Source organism: Bos taurus, chromosome 17, assembly GCF_002263795.3.
Source record: "Bos taurus isolate L1 Dominette 01449 registration number 42190680 breed Hereford chromosome 17, ARS-UCD2.0, whole genome shotgun sequence".
NCBI classification, from domain to species: domain Eukaryota; kingdom Metazoa; phylum Chordata; class Mammalia; order Artiodactyla; family Bovidae; genus Bos; species Bos taurus.
The window spans coordinates 62107327-62120717 of NC_037344.1; the positions used below are offsets into that span (position 1 = coordinate 62107327).

General features: G+C 36.7%; 1 protein-coding gene across 2 annotated transcripts in view; it reads left to right on the forward strand.

Annotated features, from left to right (window-relative positions):
- Positions 1-13391, forward strand: part of NAA25 (N-alpha-acetyltransferase 25, NatB auxiliary subunit) — a 66125-nt gene that overhangs the window by 39548 nt on the left and 13186 nt on the right. For both annotated transcript variants that reach the window (NM_001206127.2, XM_059876142.1), the window contains 7 exons: positions 1609-1789; positions 2406-2505; positions 7065-7216; positions 7748-7873; positions 10038-10281; positions 10954-11077; positions 12246-12311. In NM_001206127.2, coding sequence (NP_001193056.1) covers positions 1609-1789; positions 2406-2505; positions 7065-7216; positions 7748-7873; positions 10038-10281; positions 10954-11077; positions 12246-12311 — 993 coding nt within the window. The remainder of the gene's footprint in view (positions 1-1608; positions 1790-2405; positions 2506-7064; positions 7217-7747; positions 7874-10037; positions 10282-10953; positions 11078-12245; positions 12312-13391) is intronic.

Genomic DNA, 13391 nt, shown 5'->3' on the forward strand with positions numbered 1-13391 from the left:
TGTTATATTATAAAAATTAATTAGAAAAAAATTTTCCCCAAGATCCTCATCAACCCTTGATGTTCTTTGATTTGGTGAAGAATTTGCATAGAGTTGTAGTTATATTCTAAATTTTGCAAAATAAAATAGGTTGATAAATGTCTTCATAATGTTGAATGTAATAGTTCAGAAGTGTAAATCAAATCTTTTTTTTGCTATTTACTTTGAAATTTTGTTTCCATTTAAGAGAGATCATTAAAAAAAAGAAGAAGTTAAAAAACTCTGTTATGGTTATCCTTGAATAACATTGGACTTAAAAAATTTATCTGTAATTGTACAACTGTCTCTTCTGCTCAATTCTGAACCTGTTGAGGCCAGCAACCACCTGTGACTCTCTGGGTCTTATATCTAGTGTTACTGCAGAGTTTAGGTCACTGAGTGTTGAATTAAATAAAATAAGGATTGTGAAGACCAGTTAGCAACATGAGAAAACACAAAATTGGATGTATGCAGTGATTACTACTGTGTGAAAGTAATTATAGTTCAAAAGCAGTACATTAATCATAGTGGTAGTTTGAGTAGAGCTTGGATAGTTTACATAGTTTGGGTAGGATTATAGATGATATTTATTTAAAACTCCAATTTTTGGTTATATTTTGTTTCTTTTCTCTTGGGGAAAAAAGCATATAAAATATAATCTCAGAAGCTCAGTGCTTAAAGCTTTCCACTTTAGATATTTTTTTCCTAAACAAAACTAAACAGAAAATGGTATATTTTAATCTCAGTTTTCCAGCTTCCTAAAGACACTAACATTTTTGCATATTTCCTTCTCTCTTTGTGAATGCTTTATATACTTGAGATGAACTCTTCATACTCATTTGAATTCTGTATGTTTTACTGGTCACTACTGTTTGGTTTTTTGGCTTTTAAAAATTCCTTGTTAATATCAGTTGACTGTATGATATTTCTCTGTGTGGGTATAACTATAGTTTACTATTCCTCTCTTATTAGTACAATGGATGTTCTTGTATGTAAAACTTTATCTGCATTTCATATTATTTTCTTTAGACAATTTCATAAAAGAGAAATTACTTACCCATTAAGAATATTGATGTGTGTAACTTTTTGAATTTTGGTACTCCAGAAAACTGTGTCATTTTAGTTTAATTATTAGAGGGCAATTTTTTTTTTCAAATATTAGTTGACATCCTATTAGTAGAGTTACATGTAGAAGAAAAATGATGTCTAGAGAAAGCATCTTTCTGGGGTTGTATAGAGAAAACCCTGTACTGGGAAGGTTGGTGGATTCCAGTTCTCCTTCAAAGTCCATCTCTTCTCAGAATCTAGGATTCTGTGAGATTCCAGACTTCTCTTTAAGACCCAGCAACTTAAAGTTGCATCGTTTTTGCAGATCTTACCTCAGTTGAACTGAGGTAACTATTGAGGGACTGTCTATTCAGGGAAATTCCCTATTTTGCTTTCAGGTTTGTATCTAAAATGTGTTCTTTGCCACCCATCCTAATCCTAAAAATAGTGGAGGGGATGACGTCACTAAGTTTTTGTTTTTTATTTTTGAGAACCCCCATTTGCTGTCAAAAACTGGATAATGCTATTATATTTTGGTTCTAGGTGATGAGACCGCTGTGTGGCAGGCCCTGACTTTGTTGGAAGAGGGACTGACTCATAGCCCTTCCAATGCTCAATTCAAATTGCTGCTTGTTCGAATCTACTGTATGCTGGGGGCGTTTGAACCAGTGGTGGATCTGTACTCCAGCCTTGATGCTAAGCATATCCAGCATGACACCATTGGGTTGGTAGTATATACTCTGAATACTGAGCAGCCCAGCAGGGTGGGGTCCTCATACATGGAACTCTAGTATTTTAATTTTAGCAGAAACGTTGTTCCTGGTATTATGTTTTGTAGATAAAATAATCACCTGTTATGTATGACCCATTGCAAAGCAGATTTTTATATCTTTCAGCATTTTGTGGTAATTTTAAATTTATACAATTTAGAAATGGTTAAAAAAATTTTCCTCAGATTCAAAAGAACAGTTAATGTACTTTGAACTCTTTTTCCTTGGCACACATTGTGTTGAAGTCTACTTCTGCCTTGCAGTTGAGGTTGAGACTTCTACATTATGCATTGGTCTCAGAGATCCTTTGAATTTGTATTTTGATTGTTCTTTGTGGTGAATCAAGGGTATTTTTCTCCATGTCCCATAGAGCTGTTTTAGGAAGACAGCATTGTATAAAACTGAATTAACTTTGCTGTTTTTAAAAAAATTTGATTCTGTGAATTACATCATTTCTTTGGCAGAATTTTTTAAACTTTTCTTATGCCTAGCTGTTTGAATAATTTGAAGTGTAGTATTTGATACTAGAGGTGGATAGGTATAACATTTTTTTTTTTCCTTCCAACCTAGTTATCTTTTGACCCGATATGCCGAATCCCTAGGTCAGTATGCTGCTGCATCCCAATCGTGTAACTTCGCACTCAGGTTTTTCCACTCCAACCAGAAAGATGTAAGTGAAAAAAAAATTTCTTTCTTTTTTTTAATGTGGTCTTGGTCTACTGAATGCACATGATCCAGAGAGCGTCTTCTTTCGAGTCCCAGATGCACACATGAAGGCGCACCATGCTGTACTTGCCAGCGCCTTAGGCCATACCTTCCTGGCTGAAGGCTGTTAGGCAGAGGTAGAGAGTTATCTGTGGTTGTTAGAATGGGTGTGTTTACTAGAATCCTTGCAAGTGCATTTAAAAACTGGTTATTAACAGAATAGGAAGTGCCTATTAGGTCTGTCTTTTAATCTCTAAGAGACTTTCTAAGGGTATAAGAAATAGCCCATAAGAGTTTATAGCCTGGGATGCCAAATATGATTTTATAATAGCATTTGTTCTCTGTTACTTTTATGGGTTTCTGAAGTTTATGACAACTGTGCTCTTTATCACAGAGAGTATACTTACCTTTCTTACAATTATAAAATTGACCATTTGAAGGACATTTTAAGAAACTTAAGGCAATAATTTGTATTTTAAAGTGACAATAAATAACGTAGAGTTTTTATGTGCCATAATGAAAGGATGGGATTTGCACCATATTTTTCACTGCAAGCAGATGTTGTCATCTGCTTAACTTGTCAGTTAAGCAGAAGTTTTTGTGGGGAAGCCATATGGTCTCTACTAAATCGAAGTATGCAGAACCACTCAGGAACATACGTGGAGAAAAGACATGCCTCAGCAGTGGTCACTGCCTGCTTGCTTCTCATGTGCTTCTAAGACTGATCACCTGGAATTTGGCCATGCCTGGTGTCTGCCCGTAGTGTTCCATTTTCATGGTCTAACAGCAGCTAAGAAACAGCAACAAGGAAGCTGGTTTCTGAGGTTCTTCTTGGCCAACACTCATGAAGATTTTTTTTAAAAGCCCTTTTGTAACTATGACTGCTATATCTAGTTATCTTTCATCTATAATTCTTCATGTGTGTATTAAATAGAAAGCGGGCACAGGACAGAAGCATTTCTAACCACTGGAATACAGGTTTGCTGCTCTCAGCTTGTGATAATTAAATTCTGCCACACTTCAAGGCATGGCATAGAGGGCTGGAGTAGCACAGAGTGGCAATCTTTGCATCATCAGTTGGCTTTTAAGCTCTATCCCTCTTCCCCATGACTCCACTTCCCAACAGTGATTGTGTCTGTTCAGGTCTCATTCTGTGCCCTAACTTCTGATTGGGGAGAGACAGAAGTAGGCACCTGCATTTAAACATATTGTTCAGAAGCTGCTGACCTAGCTTTAGGGTCAGAATGGAATCTCTAGGACCTTGGTTCTAAAATCTCCTAGCATGAGTGGGCAGTCAAGTTATAAATCTGTGAGTTTTCACTGTGTATTCAAGTGTCTATGCTTGCCATTCTCTGTTTCACTACCTGAGGAAAGACTCCAAAGAAGAGTATATTTCAAATCTCATTATTCTGACTCTCATTACTGTGCTTCTAAGGGAAAGGTTAAATAAACATTTGATATCCTGAAGAATCCTTTTCAAAGTTTTGTTTCTCAAATAGCTTTGATGTGGGAGTGGGGGGTAAATTAAGGGATTAATCTAAGTCTGGAGTTTGGTTTTTGTTCAGTTTTCAAACATCCAGCATTCTAGAGGAACTATATTGTTCATGAATTGGTCAATAAAGGCACATTATTTTATGCTAATAAAAATTAAGCTTTAATATTTTCCCCCACAAAATATATTTTACCTGAAGAAATGTTTTGAGAACTGTATACTCACACATAAAACAACCCAACCAAAAGTACTGTAATAGGGAAAGGAGATCTCCAGGAATGATTGTCCTCAGTGGCTCTTGGTATCTTTGTTTGATATTTTGCTGATGGTCATGTGTGGCAGGAGTGACTAATTCACCTGAATGTATGAGATGCTGAAGATGATAAAAGTAAAGCATTTATGAATCTGGGACTAGAACTGTACTTGAAATTTATTTATATTATTACTAACTAGGGGAAACAGCTGTTTAATCACATTAAAGTATATAACTGAGGGGGAGGAGAAGATGAGGACTAGGTCCTGGGGCTGAAAGCAAGGCACAGTACAGCAAGGCAAACGCACCTTAAACTGTAGTGCCTAGGCCGAGTCCCAGAATAGGAAAATGGAGACTGTGGTGTGGACTGTTCCCTTTAGGAGTTTGAAGCTAAGAAAGGTCATGGTTGTAGTGTTGTACTGTCTGTGTCAAACCTACTGACAATATTAGAAATACCTTTCTGGAAAGCTAAAGCTCTGTTATACATCTTTTATGCTCAGTAGTTTTTGGCATCCCCAGATGATTTTTTTGCTTGAGTGACTGATATATTTCAGTTCCTACTCCTTAAAATCCTGGAAGATCTGCTTTGTAAGGCTTTGTGCTGTGGGATTGAAAGTTCTATTTGGAAATCTACATAGGGATTTTCTTTTTGGAAAGGTCATTGTCTGCCGTCATCTTATTTGGAGTAGATTTTTATAATACAGGAATTAAGAGCTTATATTCACATATCTCTAGAAGTAACATACATGTTCATACTTTTAAAAAATTGCCTTTAAAACTCTCTGTTTTAAGTATTCACAGAGATCATCATTCAGGGATTTGATGTCCATCTATTAATATTCTGCTAATTTTCACAGTGACCAGGGTTCATTTCAGGCATCCATATGGGATCCAAATAGCCTCATTGGTGCATAAATGAATAGAAATGGGTACGGACAACATTCTGTGATACTCAGAAGTCTTTAAAGTACCATGGCTTCCAGTTTTGCCTGCAGTTCCAATAAGGCCTTGTTGCTTCAAAGCGTAGTGCTTCCTCAGTCTTTGTCCTGTTGGGAGCTGCCCGGGCCCTTTCCTAGCTCTGCAGTGATACTACACTGCAGTATTAAAGGAGGACTATCTCAAAAACAGAAGCCAGAGAATTCTGATTACGTTTAGTTAGTTAAAGGACTGCATCCCCTTTTTGTGGCCCCTTATTCTCTTGCCTTTTGTTTTTTTTTAAGTGGTATTCCGTGGCCCACTCAGGAATTAAAAATTTCTTCTGCACTTGGTAAGGCTGAGTTCTTTCCTTTAATCACAGTGTATTTTGCAACTGTAATTAATAAATTTGATTGGAATCACCAAAATAAAATTTCTGTCCTGATTAGTCTCTGGATCATATGTTCCTAACCAGCTGCCTTTCCCCTCCCAGCACCCCCCCGAACTGTAAGGTCCTATTGCAAGGGCTGATGTTAAACCTTGCTATGTTTTCCAAGCCAGGAGGCCATTGGATAGGCATATGTGTTTAGAGTATCCTGGCCTCTCCTTGACTGGGCGTATCACTGTCCCTTAATCAGGCTAGAAGGTACACGAGCTTTTTCAGATAGTCCTTCTTTAAACCTGCAGGATCACAAGTAATCTTTTTAATTTTCTTGTGTCCGTCCGTCTTTAATTTCTCCAGATACTGCAGGCAAACAGCTCGCCGAGGTGTCCCATGGGGGTTTAAAAGCCGCATCGAATGCAGTTGAATTAGCGCCCGTGGCGCAATCCCGCGGCCTGAAATGAACCCTGCGAGGCTGTGTATCAGAGGGTATGTTGTTGACTATTGGCCTATTTTCCTATTGGGCAAATTACTCAGTCATAATGGAGATGGGGACAGAGCTGACTGAGGCTGTGCAAAAAGACTAGCTTTTCTGTAAAGGATCTTTGGGGCAGACATCAGCTTTGAGCTTAATACTTCCCTTAGCTTGAAAGGGTGCCCTTCTGACTTCTGATCCTGATGGCATAGGCCCATACCCATGAAGTTCTTCCCTGAGATTTCCTTCTGTTGTGCCAGAATTGCTGTTTAGTATTCTTTATCTTGCCTCTGTTCATGTTTCATCTGTATGTATGTATTAATCTAATTAAAGTACATGTGTTGAGTGTTCCCTTTATTTACCTGTTTATGGAATTTCTAGCATAGTAGTTTGGATGGACTGGTAGCCTGGTTTTTGAATTTTCTGTCTTCAGAATGGATTATGACATGATTTTTTTAGGTCTTTTGTTTGGTGAATTCTATCTTGATGCAATGCACGTATGTCCTGTGTTTATTCAGAAGTAAACAAAACCAAGAGGCATCCTGTCGTTTTTTCTGAAGGAGAGTACTTTTTACTTCTGATGGTAGTGGGATGGTTATATTGTACTGGTGTTTCGGTATAAAAGAAAGTATATCTTAGATGCAGAAAAATATGGAGTAACATTCCTTCCACTATGGCACTAATCAAAATTTTGACTGATGTGTATAACAAAACTTTCAGTCCTGTTGAAATGAAAGGCATAACTCCTAGGAGGAAGTCTGTGTGGTGGTAGCAGTGGTTAAGTATTATTAGTAATAATACTAGTGAAGAAGACATTTGACTCCAGTATATGATAGAAGAAAAATAACATTTTTAAAAGCTGGTATTCTGCTTGGTGACCAAAAACTTTCAAGATTAGTTTCAACATCTTAATTTTAGTTTGAGTGTTTTGTTTTGTCTTGCAAGGTTTGTCTTCATTGCCTGACATGTGAAATATTTATACCAAGGTGATGTCTTTCCTCCCCCAGACCTCAGAATATATTATTCAAGCTTACAAATATGGTGCATTTGAGAAGATCCCAGAGTTTATCGCTTTTAGGAACAGGCTGAATAATTCTCTTCATTTTGCACAAGTTCGTACTGAGCGGATGTTGTTAGACCTTCTACTTGAAGCAAATATGTAAGTATTGCAAGAGAGCTAATAAGGAACTAAGGGATTAGATCAGATGCTGAGAGCCATTAATGGGCTCATGGATGTCATTAGTGGGCTTAAGCTAAAGAAAAATGAGGCGGTGGGAGTAGGAGGGAAAAGGGAAGTAAGGAGAAAGTGCCTGTCATGGGGAGTGATAAAGTATTGTCAGCACCATCCCAGGTTCCCCACAGAAGCCAACTGGGCCATGGTCATTGTCCCTGGTCCATGTTGTGTTTACAAAGTTCCCCATATCCCATGGACATGAGATGTTGGGAATTAATGCTGATGAATTTTATTTTCGTTGGGCTTTCAGATGCCTTTCTCTAGCTGTGTAGCAGGCCAATATGATCAGTGCTTGGTTCTATTTCATGTTATATGAGCTTTTACTTCTTAATATTAAAGCCTTCCTTTCTTTACTCTTTCCTTTTCTTTCTTTCTAGTAAAACAAAGTCCTGGCTAGTATGTTTTCATGGCTATTTTACTATTGAATAATACTTAAATAAAATTTCTATATCCCAGATCAACCAGCTTAGCAGAAAGTATAAAGTCAATGAATCTTCGGCCAGAAGAAGATGACATTCCATGGGAAGCCTTGCGAGACAACAGAGACTTAAATGTTTTCTTTAGCTGGGATCCGAAAGACAGGTAACTGGAATTTAACCCCAAGAAATTTATTTTTAAAGAATTAGGATGATGTTAATGTATGGCAAAAACCTCTACAATATTGTAAATTAATTAACCTCCAATTTAAATAAATAAATTAAAAACAGAAACAAAAACAAAAAACTAGGTACCAATATCCCCCATGAATACAGATGTAAAAACACTCAATAAAATATTAGTAAGCTGAATCCCAAAAACATAGAATTAGGATGAATTTAAGAGCTTTTTTTATATATATATATTATATATATATATATATACACATAATTATGTCATACAATAACATGTATATTGTAGGGATCAGAAAATACAGGTAAGCCAAAGGAAGAAAATAAACCTCACCCCTATGTGGAAATTACTGGCTAATCTAAAAGTTCCTCTGTCACACCATACATGAAAACAAGTTATAGATCGATTAAATATTTTATGTTAAAACAGAAATTCTAGAAGAAAATATAAAAAATATTTTTAAAAAGTTGGGAAAGCCTTCCTTAGCATTGTATCAGATCTGGAAACAAAGGATTTGACCCCTGTAAATATTAACCTGCTATATAGAAGTAAATCTGTTAACAAGTTCTAGAGGTATCTGGTATTAGTAACTTTCTTCATATATATTAATATCCTTCACATATACAGAGAACTCAATAAATCAATAAGAAGCAGATAACAGAAAACAAGTGGGGCAAAGGGTTTAACAGGAATTTCAAAGAAATGCACTTTATATCTATATTCGTATTTTAACCTATCAGACAAAGATTTAACCTATTGGATAAAAAAAGATTAATCTTTGTTCTCAGCAAGGTTATGGGAGAATGACTATTGTGCATTTACGTGGCAGTAAAACTTTATATAACTTTCCTATAGGGAAGTTTAGTGATACATATCAAGATTGAAAAGACTGTGTACCAACTTGTGGCTCAGCTGGTAAAGAATTCACCTGCAATGTGGGAGACCTGGGTTCAATCCCTGGGTTGGATCCCTGGGTTGGGAAGATCCCCTGGAGAAGGAATAGGCTACCCACTCCAGTATTCTGGCCTGGAGAATTCCATGGACTGTATTGCAAGACACGACTGAGTGACTTTCACTTCTAGGAAAGTGGAAACTAAGAAGTTGCAGAGACATGTACATGAGGTAGTTCTGAATATGCTGTGATTCAGTGACTTGCCAGGACTCAGGGACTCTGCATGTAGTTGTACTCACAGCTGAGGTCTTTTGTAACAAAAGGAAGAGTATGTGACAGAACCAGCAAGGGAAAGAGATTCAGGTGGTTTGTGGAGAACCCTCTGCACAGACTTCCAGTGTTCTCTCCCTCCTGTGAAGGAACACGCTGGGCATGCTCCTTTCTCGAGCAGCGAAAAATGAAGTAACGTGTGCAGTATTTCTGTCCAGAGAAGCCCATTAACGACTTGATGCCCTAGGTTTTTATCAACTGGTTATGTAGGCACCCACTTTGTAGCATGTACCAATATTTCAGACTCCCAGAAGGAAAGCGCTGTTTACCCTAAACCACATGATTATGTAAACAGTCTAGGCACAGTGAGCCACTCTGATCATTTAGGGAATGGTTGGCACACCAGGTTCCCAGACCTCAGCCAGGGGCCAACCACTGCAAGCAGGCCTTTCTAAATAAAGATAATAGCCCCAGGCTTACTATGTTAACTTTTTTGTACACACTGTCATAAAAAGATGCAGTTTACAAAACAGTATAAACACTACTGTGAACCCATTTTATTTGTTTAAAATATATAAATATTTGTAGTTCATTTTTTGTACATCTGTATTGTAAAAGCATGAAAAGATCTATTCCAAGCATGTTAATATTGTGGATTCTTAGGTTATTAGGGCCCATTTTCCTGCCATTTAAAATTATTTTTTATATTGGTGGTGTTTGAGTTTTTTACATTATGTATTTTATCATCAGAAAAACCAGTCTCACATAAGGGGAAAATGACTTGTTAGATAGGTTATCTTTTCATTTTATGGGTACCAAGATGGTGACTTGGACTGTTTTGGTTTGTCCAAGATCATTCAGCTATTAAATGAAAGCTGGGATCATTCAAAGTCATCTTGACTAATGAAAGTGAACTTTAAAAGATTTAAAGTTGACATGAATAAAATGGATGGTTTGGGAATGTTTCTTTTTAAGGGATGTTTCTGAAGAACATAAGAAACTTTCCCTGGAGGAGGAGACAATGTGGTTAAGAATCCGTTCCTTAACGTTGAGGCTAATCAGTGGACTTCCAAGTCTTAACCACTCTGTTGGGCCAAAGAACTCAGAGAAGACCACTGAGAATGGAGTATCCTCCCGGATTGATATTCTCCGTTTGCTCCTTCAACAGCTGGAGGTGGCGCTGGAGACGGGAAAGCGATTTATTGAGAAGGACATTCAGGTATCATCAGTGTTTATTTACAATCAAAGCTGCAAAAATCTGTGACTGTCTTTTTGAAAATAGGAATTGGGGTTGGGCGAGTAGTAAAGTGGGGCTTCCCAGGTGGCGCTAGTGGTAAAGAACCCACCTGCCAATGCAGGAGACACAAGAGACACAGGTTCGATCCCTGGTTCGGGAAGACCCCCTGGAAGAGGGCATGGCAACCCACTCCAGTATTCTTGCCTAGAGAGTCCCATGGACAGAGGAGCCTGGTGGGCTACAGTCCATGGGGTTGCAAAGAATTGGACACAACTGAAGTGACTTAGCACTTATGCATGAGTAGTAAAGAACAGTATTTTGTCCCCGTTTATGGCATCTACAGGAAAAAGATAAAACTTTTTCTAAACTTGGTGAATTGCAAAGGCTTCTTCAGTATCCAACTTGGATAGTGAGGAAAAGCAGAATAGTTTTTTTTTGTGATGATTAACTTTTAATACCTACCAAGAAATTAATATAATGTTTTTGTTTTCATCATAATGATTTGGTTATTATTAGCTTGCAGATCAATGCTTTGTGACTTAATCATGGAGATAGATTTTTATCCAGTAGTTACTGTTCCTTGTTTTCTCATTTTGTATTTTATGAATTGAAATTTAAGTGGATTTAAAGAACATCACTTTTTCTTCTTTCCAGTACCCTTTCCTTGGTCCTGTACCTACCAGAATGGCTGGATTCTTTAATTCTGGCTGTTCTCAGTGTCAGACCAGCTCTTTTTATCTTGTTAGCGATATTTATGAGCTGGACATCAATGGTTTAGGTAAGTGTATACTTGCATGAGTATATTTACAGCATCTTTGTCACTGAAAACTTAGTGAATGCAACAAAATATCTATCACCTCACATATTTGGAAAAGTTTGGCAGAGATGGAAGCAGGAAGCTGTTCTGGAATGTCTGGTTTGATATACAAGAAAATCCATTAACAGTTTATAAGAAAATCGATTAACAGTTTACAAGTAATGTTCTAGAAATTTAAGTCTGTTTCATATTTTATTTTCTCTACCCCCCTTTCTCCCCTCCCCCACTCTCCCTGGTTAGGCACCTCTAAATACCAGTCAATCCCTTTTCTTCCTTTTTAAGTCCATTCCATATTTAAAATCATATTTTAGGTCCAAAAGTTGAAGAAATCCTTGGTTTGTTGAAATATTGTTGGATTTCAAATTGAATTCTTTTAATTCACTCATTTATTTATTTAGAATTTTTTTAAAAATTCAAAGTATCATTGGTTTATAATGTTATGTTAATTTCTGGTGTATAGCAAAGTGATTCAGTTATATCTGTATATATTTTCCTATTCTTTTCTATTACAGTTTATGATAAGATATTGAATATAGTTGCCTGTGCTATACAGTCAGACCTTGTCATTTATCCATTTTATAAACAGTAGTTTGTATCTGCTAATCCCAAACTCCTAATTTATCCCTCCTCCACTCCCTTTCCTCTTTGATAATCATTAGTTTTCAATGTCTGTGAGTCTATTTCTGTTTTATAAATAGGTTCATTTGTATCAGATTGAATTTTTTACTTAAAAATGAAGGCCTAAACTTTGTAGAGAAGACTTTTTTTTCCTAATCTGTCAACCCAGTGAGAATCACAAATGCCTTATACATCATGTATTTTTCTTTCTGTTTTATTTTTCCCAAATCATAAGGTTTGTCGATTCTATCATTTAGTATACTTGAAACACATACATTTTTAGTCCTCCTAGAGAATTTTAGATAGTGCTTTTGGCGGAAAGGTGATTAATACCTTTCTTTTCCTTTTCTCCTTCCTTTTCCTGTCCTCCATCTTTCTCTCAGTAATGGAATTTAGGTGCCTGTGGGTCTTAAAAGAAAATGTCCTTGCCTATGCTTTCAGGTGTTGGTTTTGCTTCTTTATCTTATTTTAAAAAATGAATTGAAAGTTTTTCATTGTTTGTCAATTGTAGAGGATACAGTGGAGATCCAGGAGCGAGTAGAGAATAGCCTTAAGTCTTTACTAGAACAATTAAAAGGTAAGTGTTCTAACTGTGGATTCCCATATCGTATCTGATTGTCTGATAGCAGCTTATTTTTTAATAGAAACTTGCAAGAGATTTTGAAAAATAGTAATGTACACTTTTGGTATTTTTAAAGACTTGTTTCTATTTCTCTCGTGTTCTAGTGGTTAAGACTACGTGCTTTCAATGCAGGGGATGTGGGTTCAGTCTCTGGTTGGGGAACCAAGATCCCACATATGCATGGTATGGTCCAAAACAAAAAAAAACTGAAAAGTTTTGTTTACAAAAATAGTAGACACTTTTTGTAAAACAGTACAGTACACAAATGGGTATGGTCTTTTCCCCTTTACCAGTCACATTCCCACCAACGTAAGTAGGTGCTGTTGACATTCTGCAATGTGCAGAAATGTGCACAGTCATACATATGCATATGGAAATACATAGTAGTGATTTTTTAAAAAAAAAATATAGGGAAAGATATAATGCATGCTTTTCTGGCTTTATTTTTTGTTATCCTGGACTTCTTACTATGTAAGTTATATCCATATCCACACCTCATTTGTTTTAAGAGCTGCATAATATTCCATAATATTGTATCCATGTACTGGTTTTATTTATATACCCTGAGTACATAATATATTATGTGTAACAATGCTGAAATAAGTATCTTGGGACATAATTGTTTGGGTACTTATTTGAGTATTTCCTTGGGGTTAAATTCCTAGCAATGAAATTGGTAAAGAACATAGGACTTCCCAGGTGGCTCGGTGGTAAGGAATCCACCTGCAGTGCAGGCAGGAGACGTAGATTCAATCCTTGGGTCCGGAAGACCTGGTGGAGAAGGAAATGGCAACCCACTCCAGTAGCCTGGGAAATCGCGTGAACAGAGGAGGCTGGGGGGCTACACCCCATGGAGTTGCAAAGAGTCGGACACAGCTGAGCAACTGGGCACATACATATGTGTTTCTTTTAACTCTTAAATATTTTAAAAAATTATTATTTCATTATAGCTGATTTACAACACTGTGTTAGTTTCATGTGTACAGCTTGAGATTGTTTTCCGTTATAGGTTATTGTGCATTTTAAATCTATAAG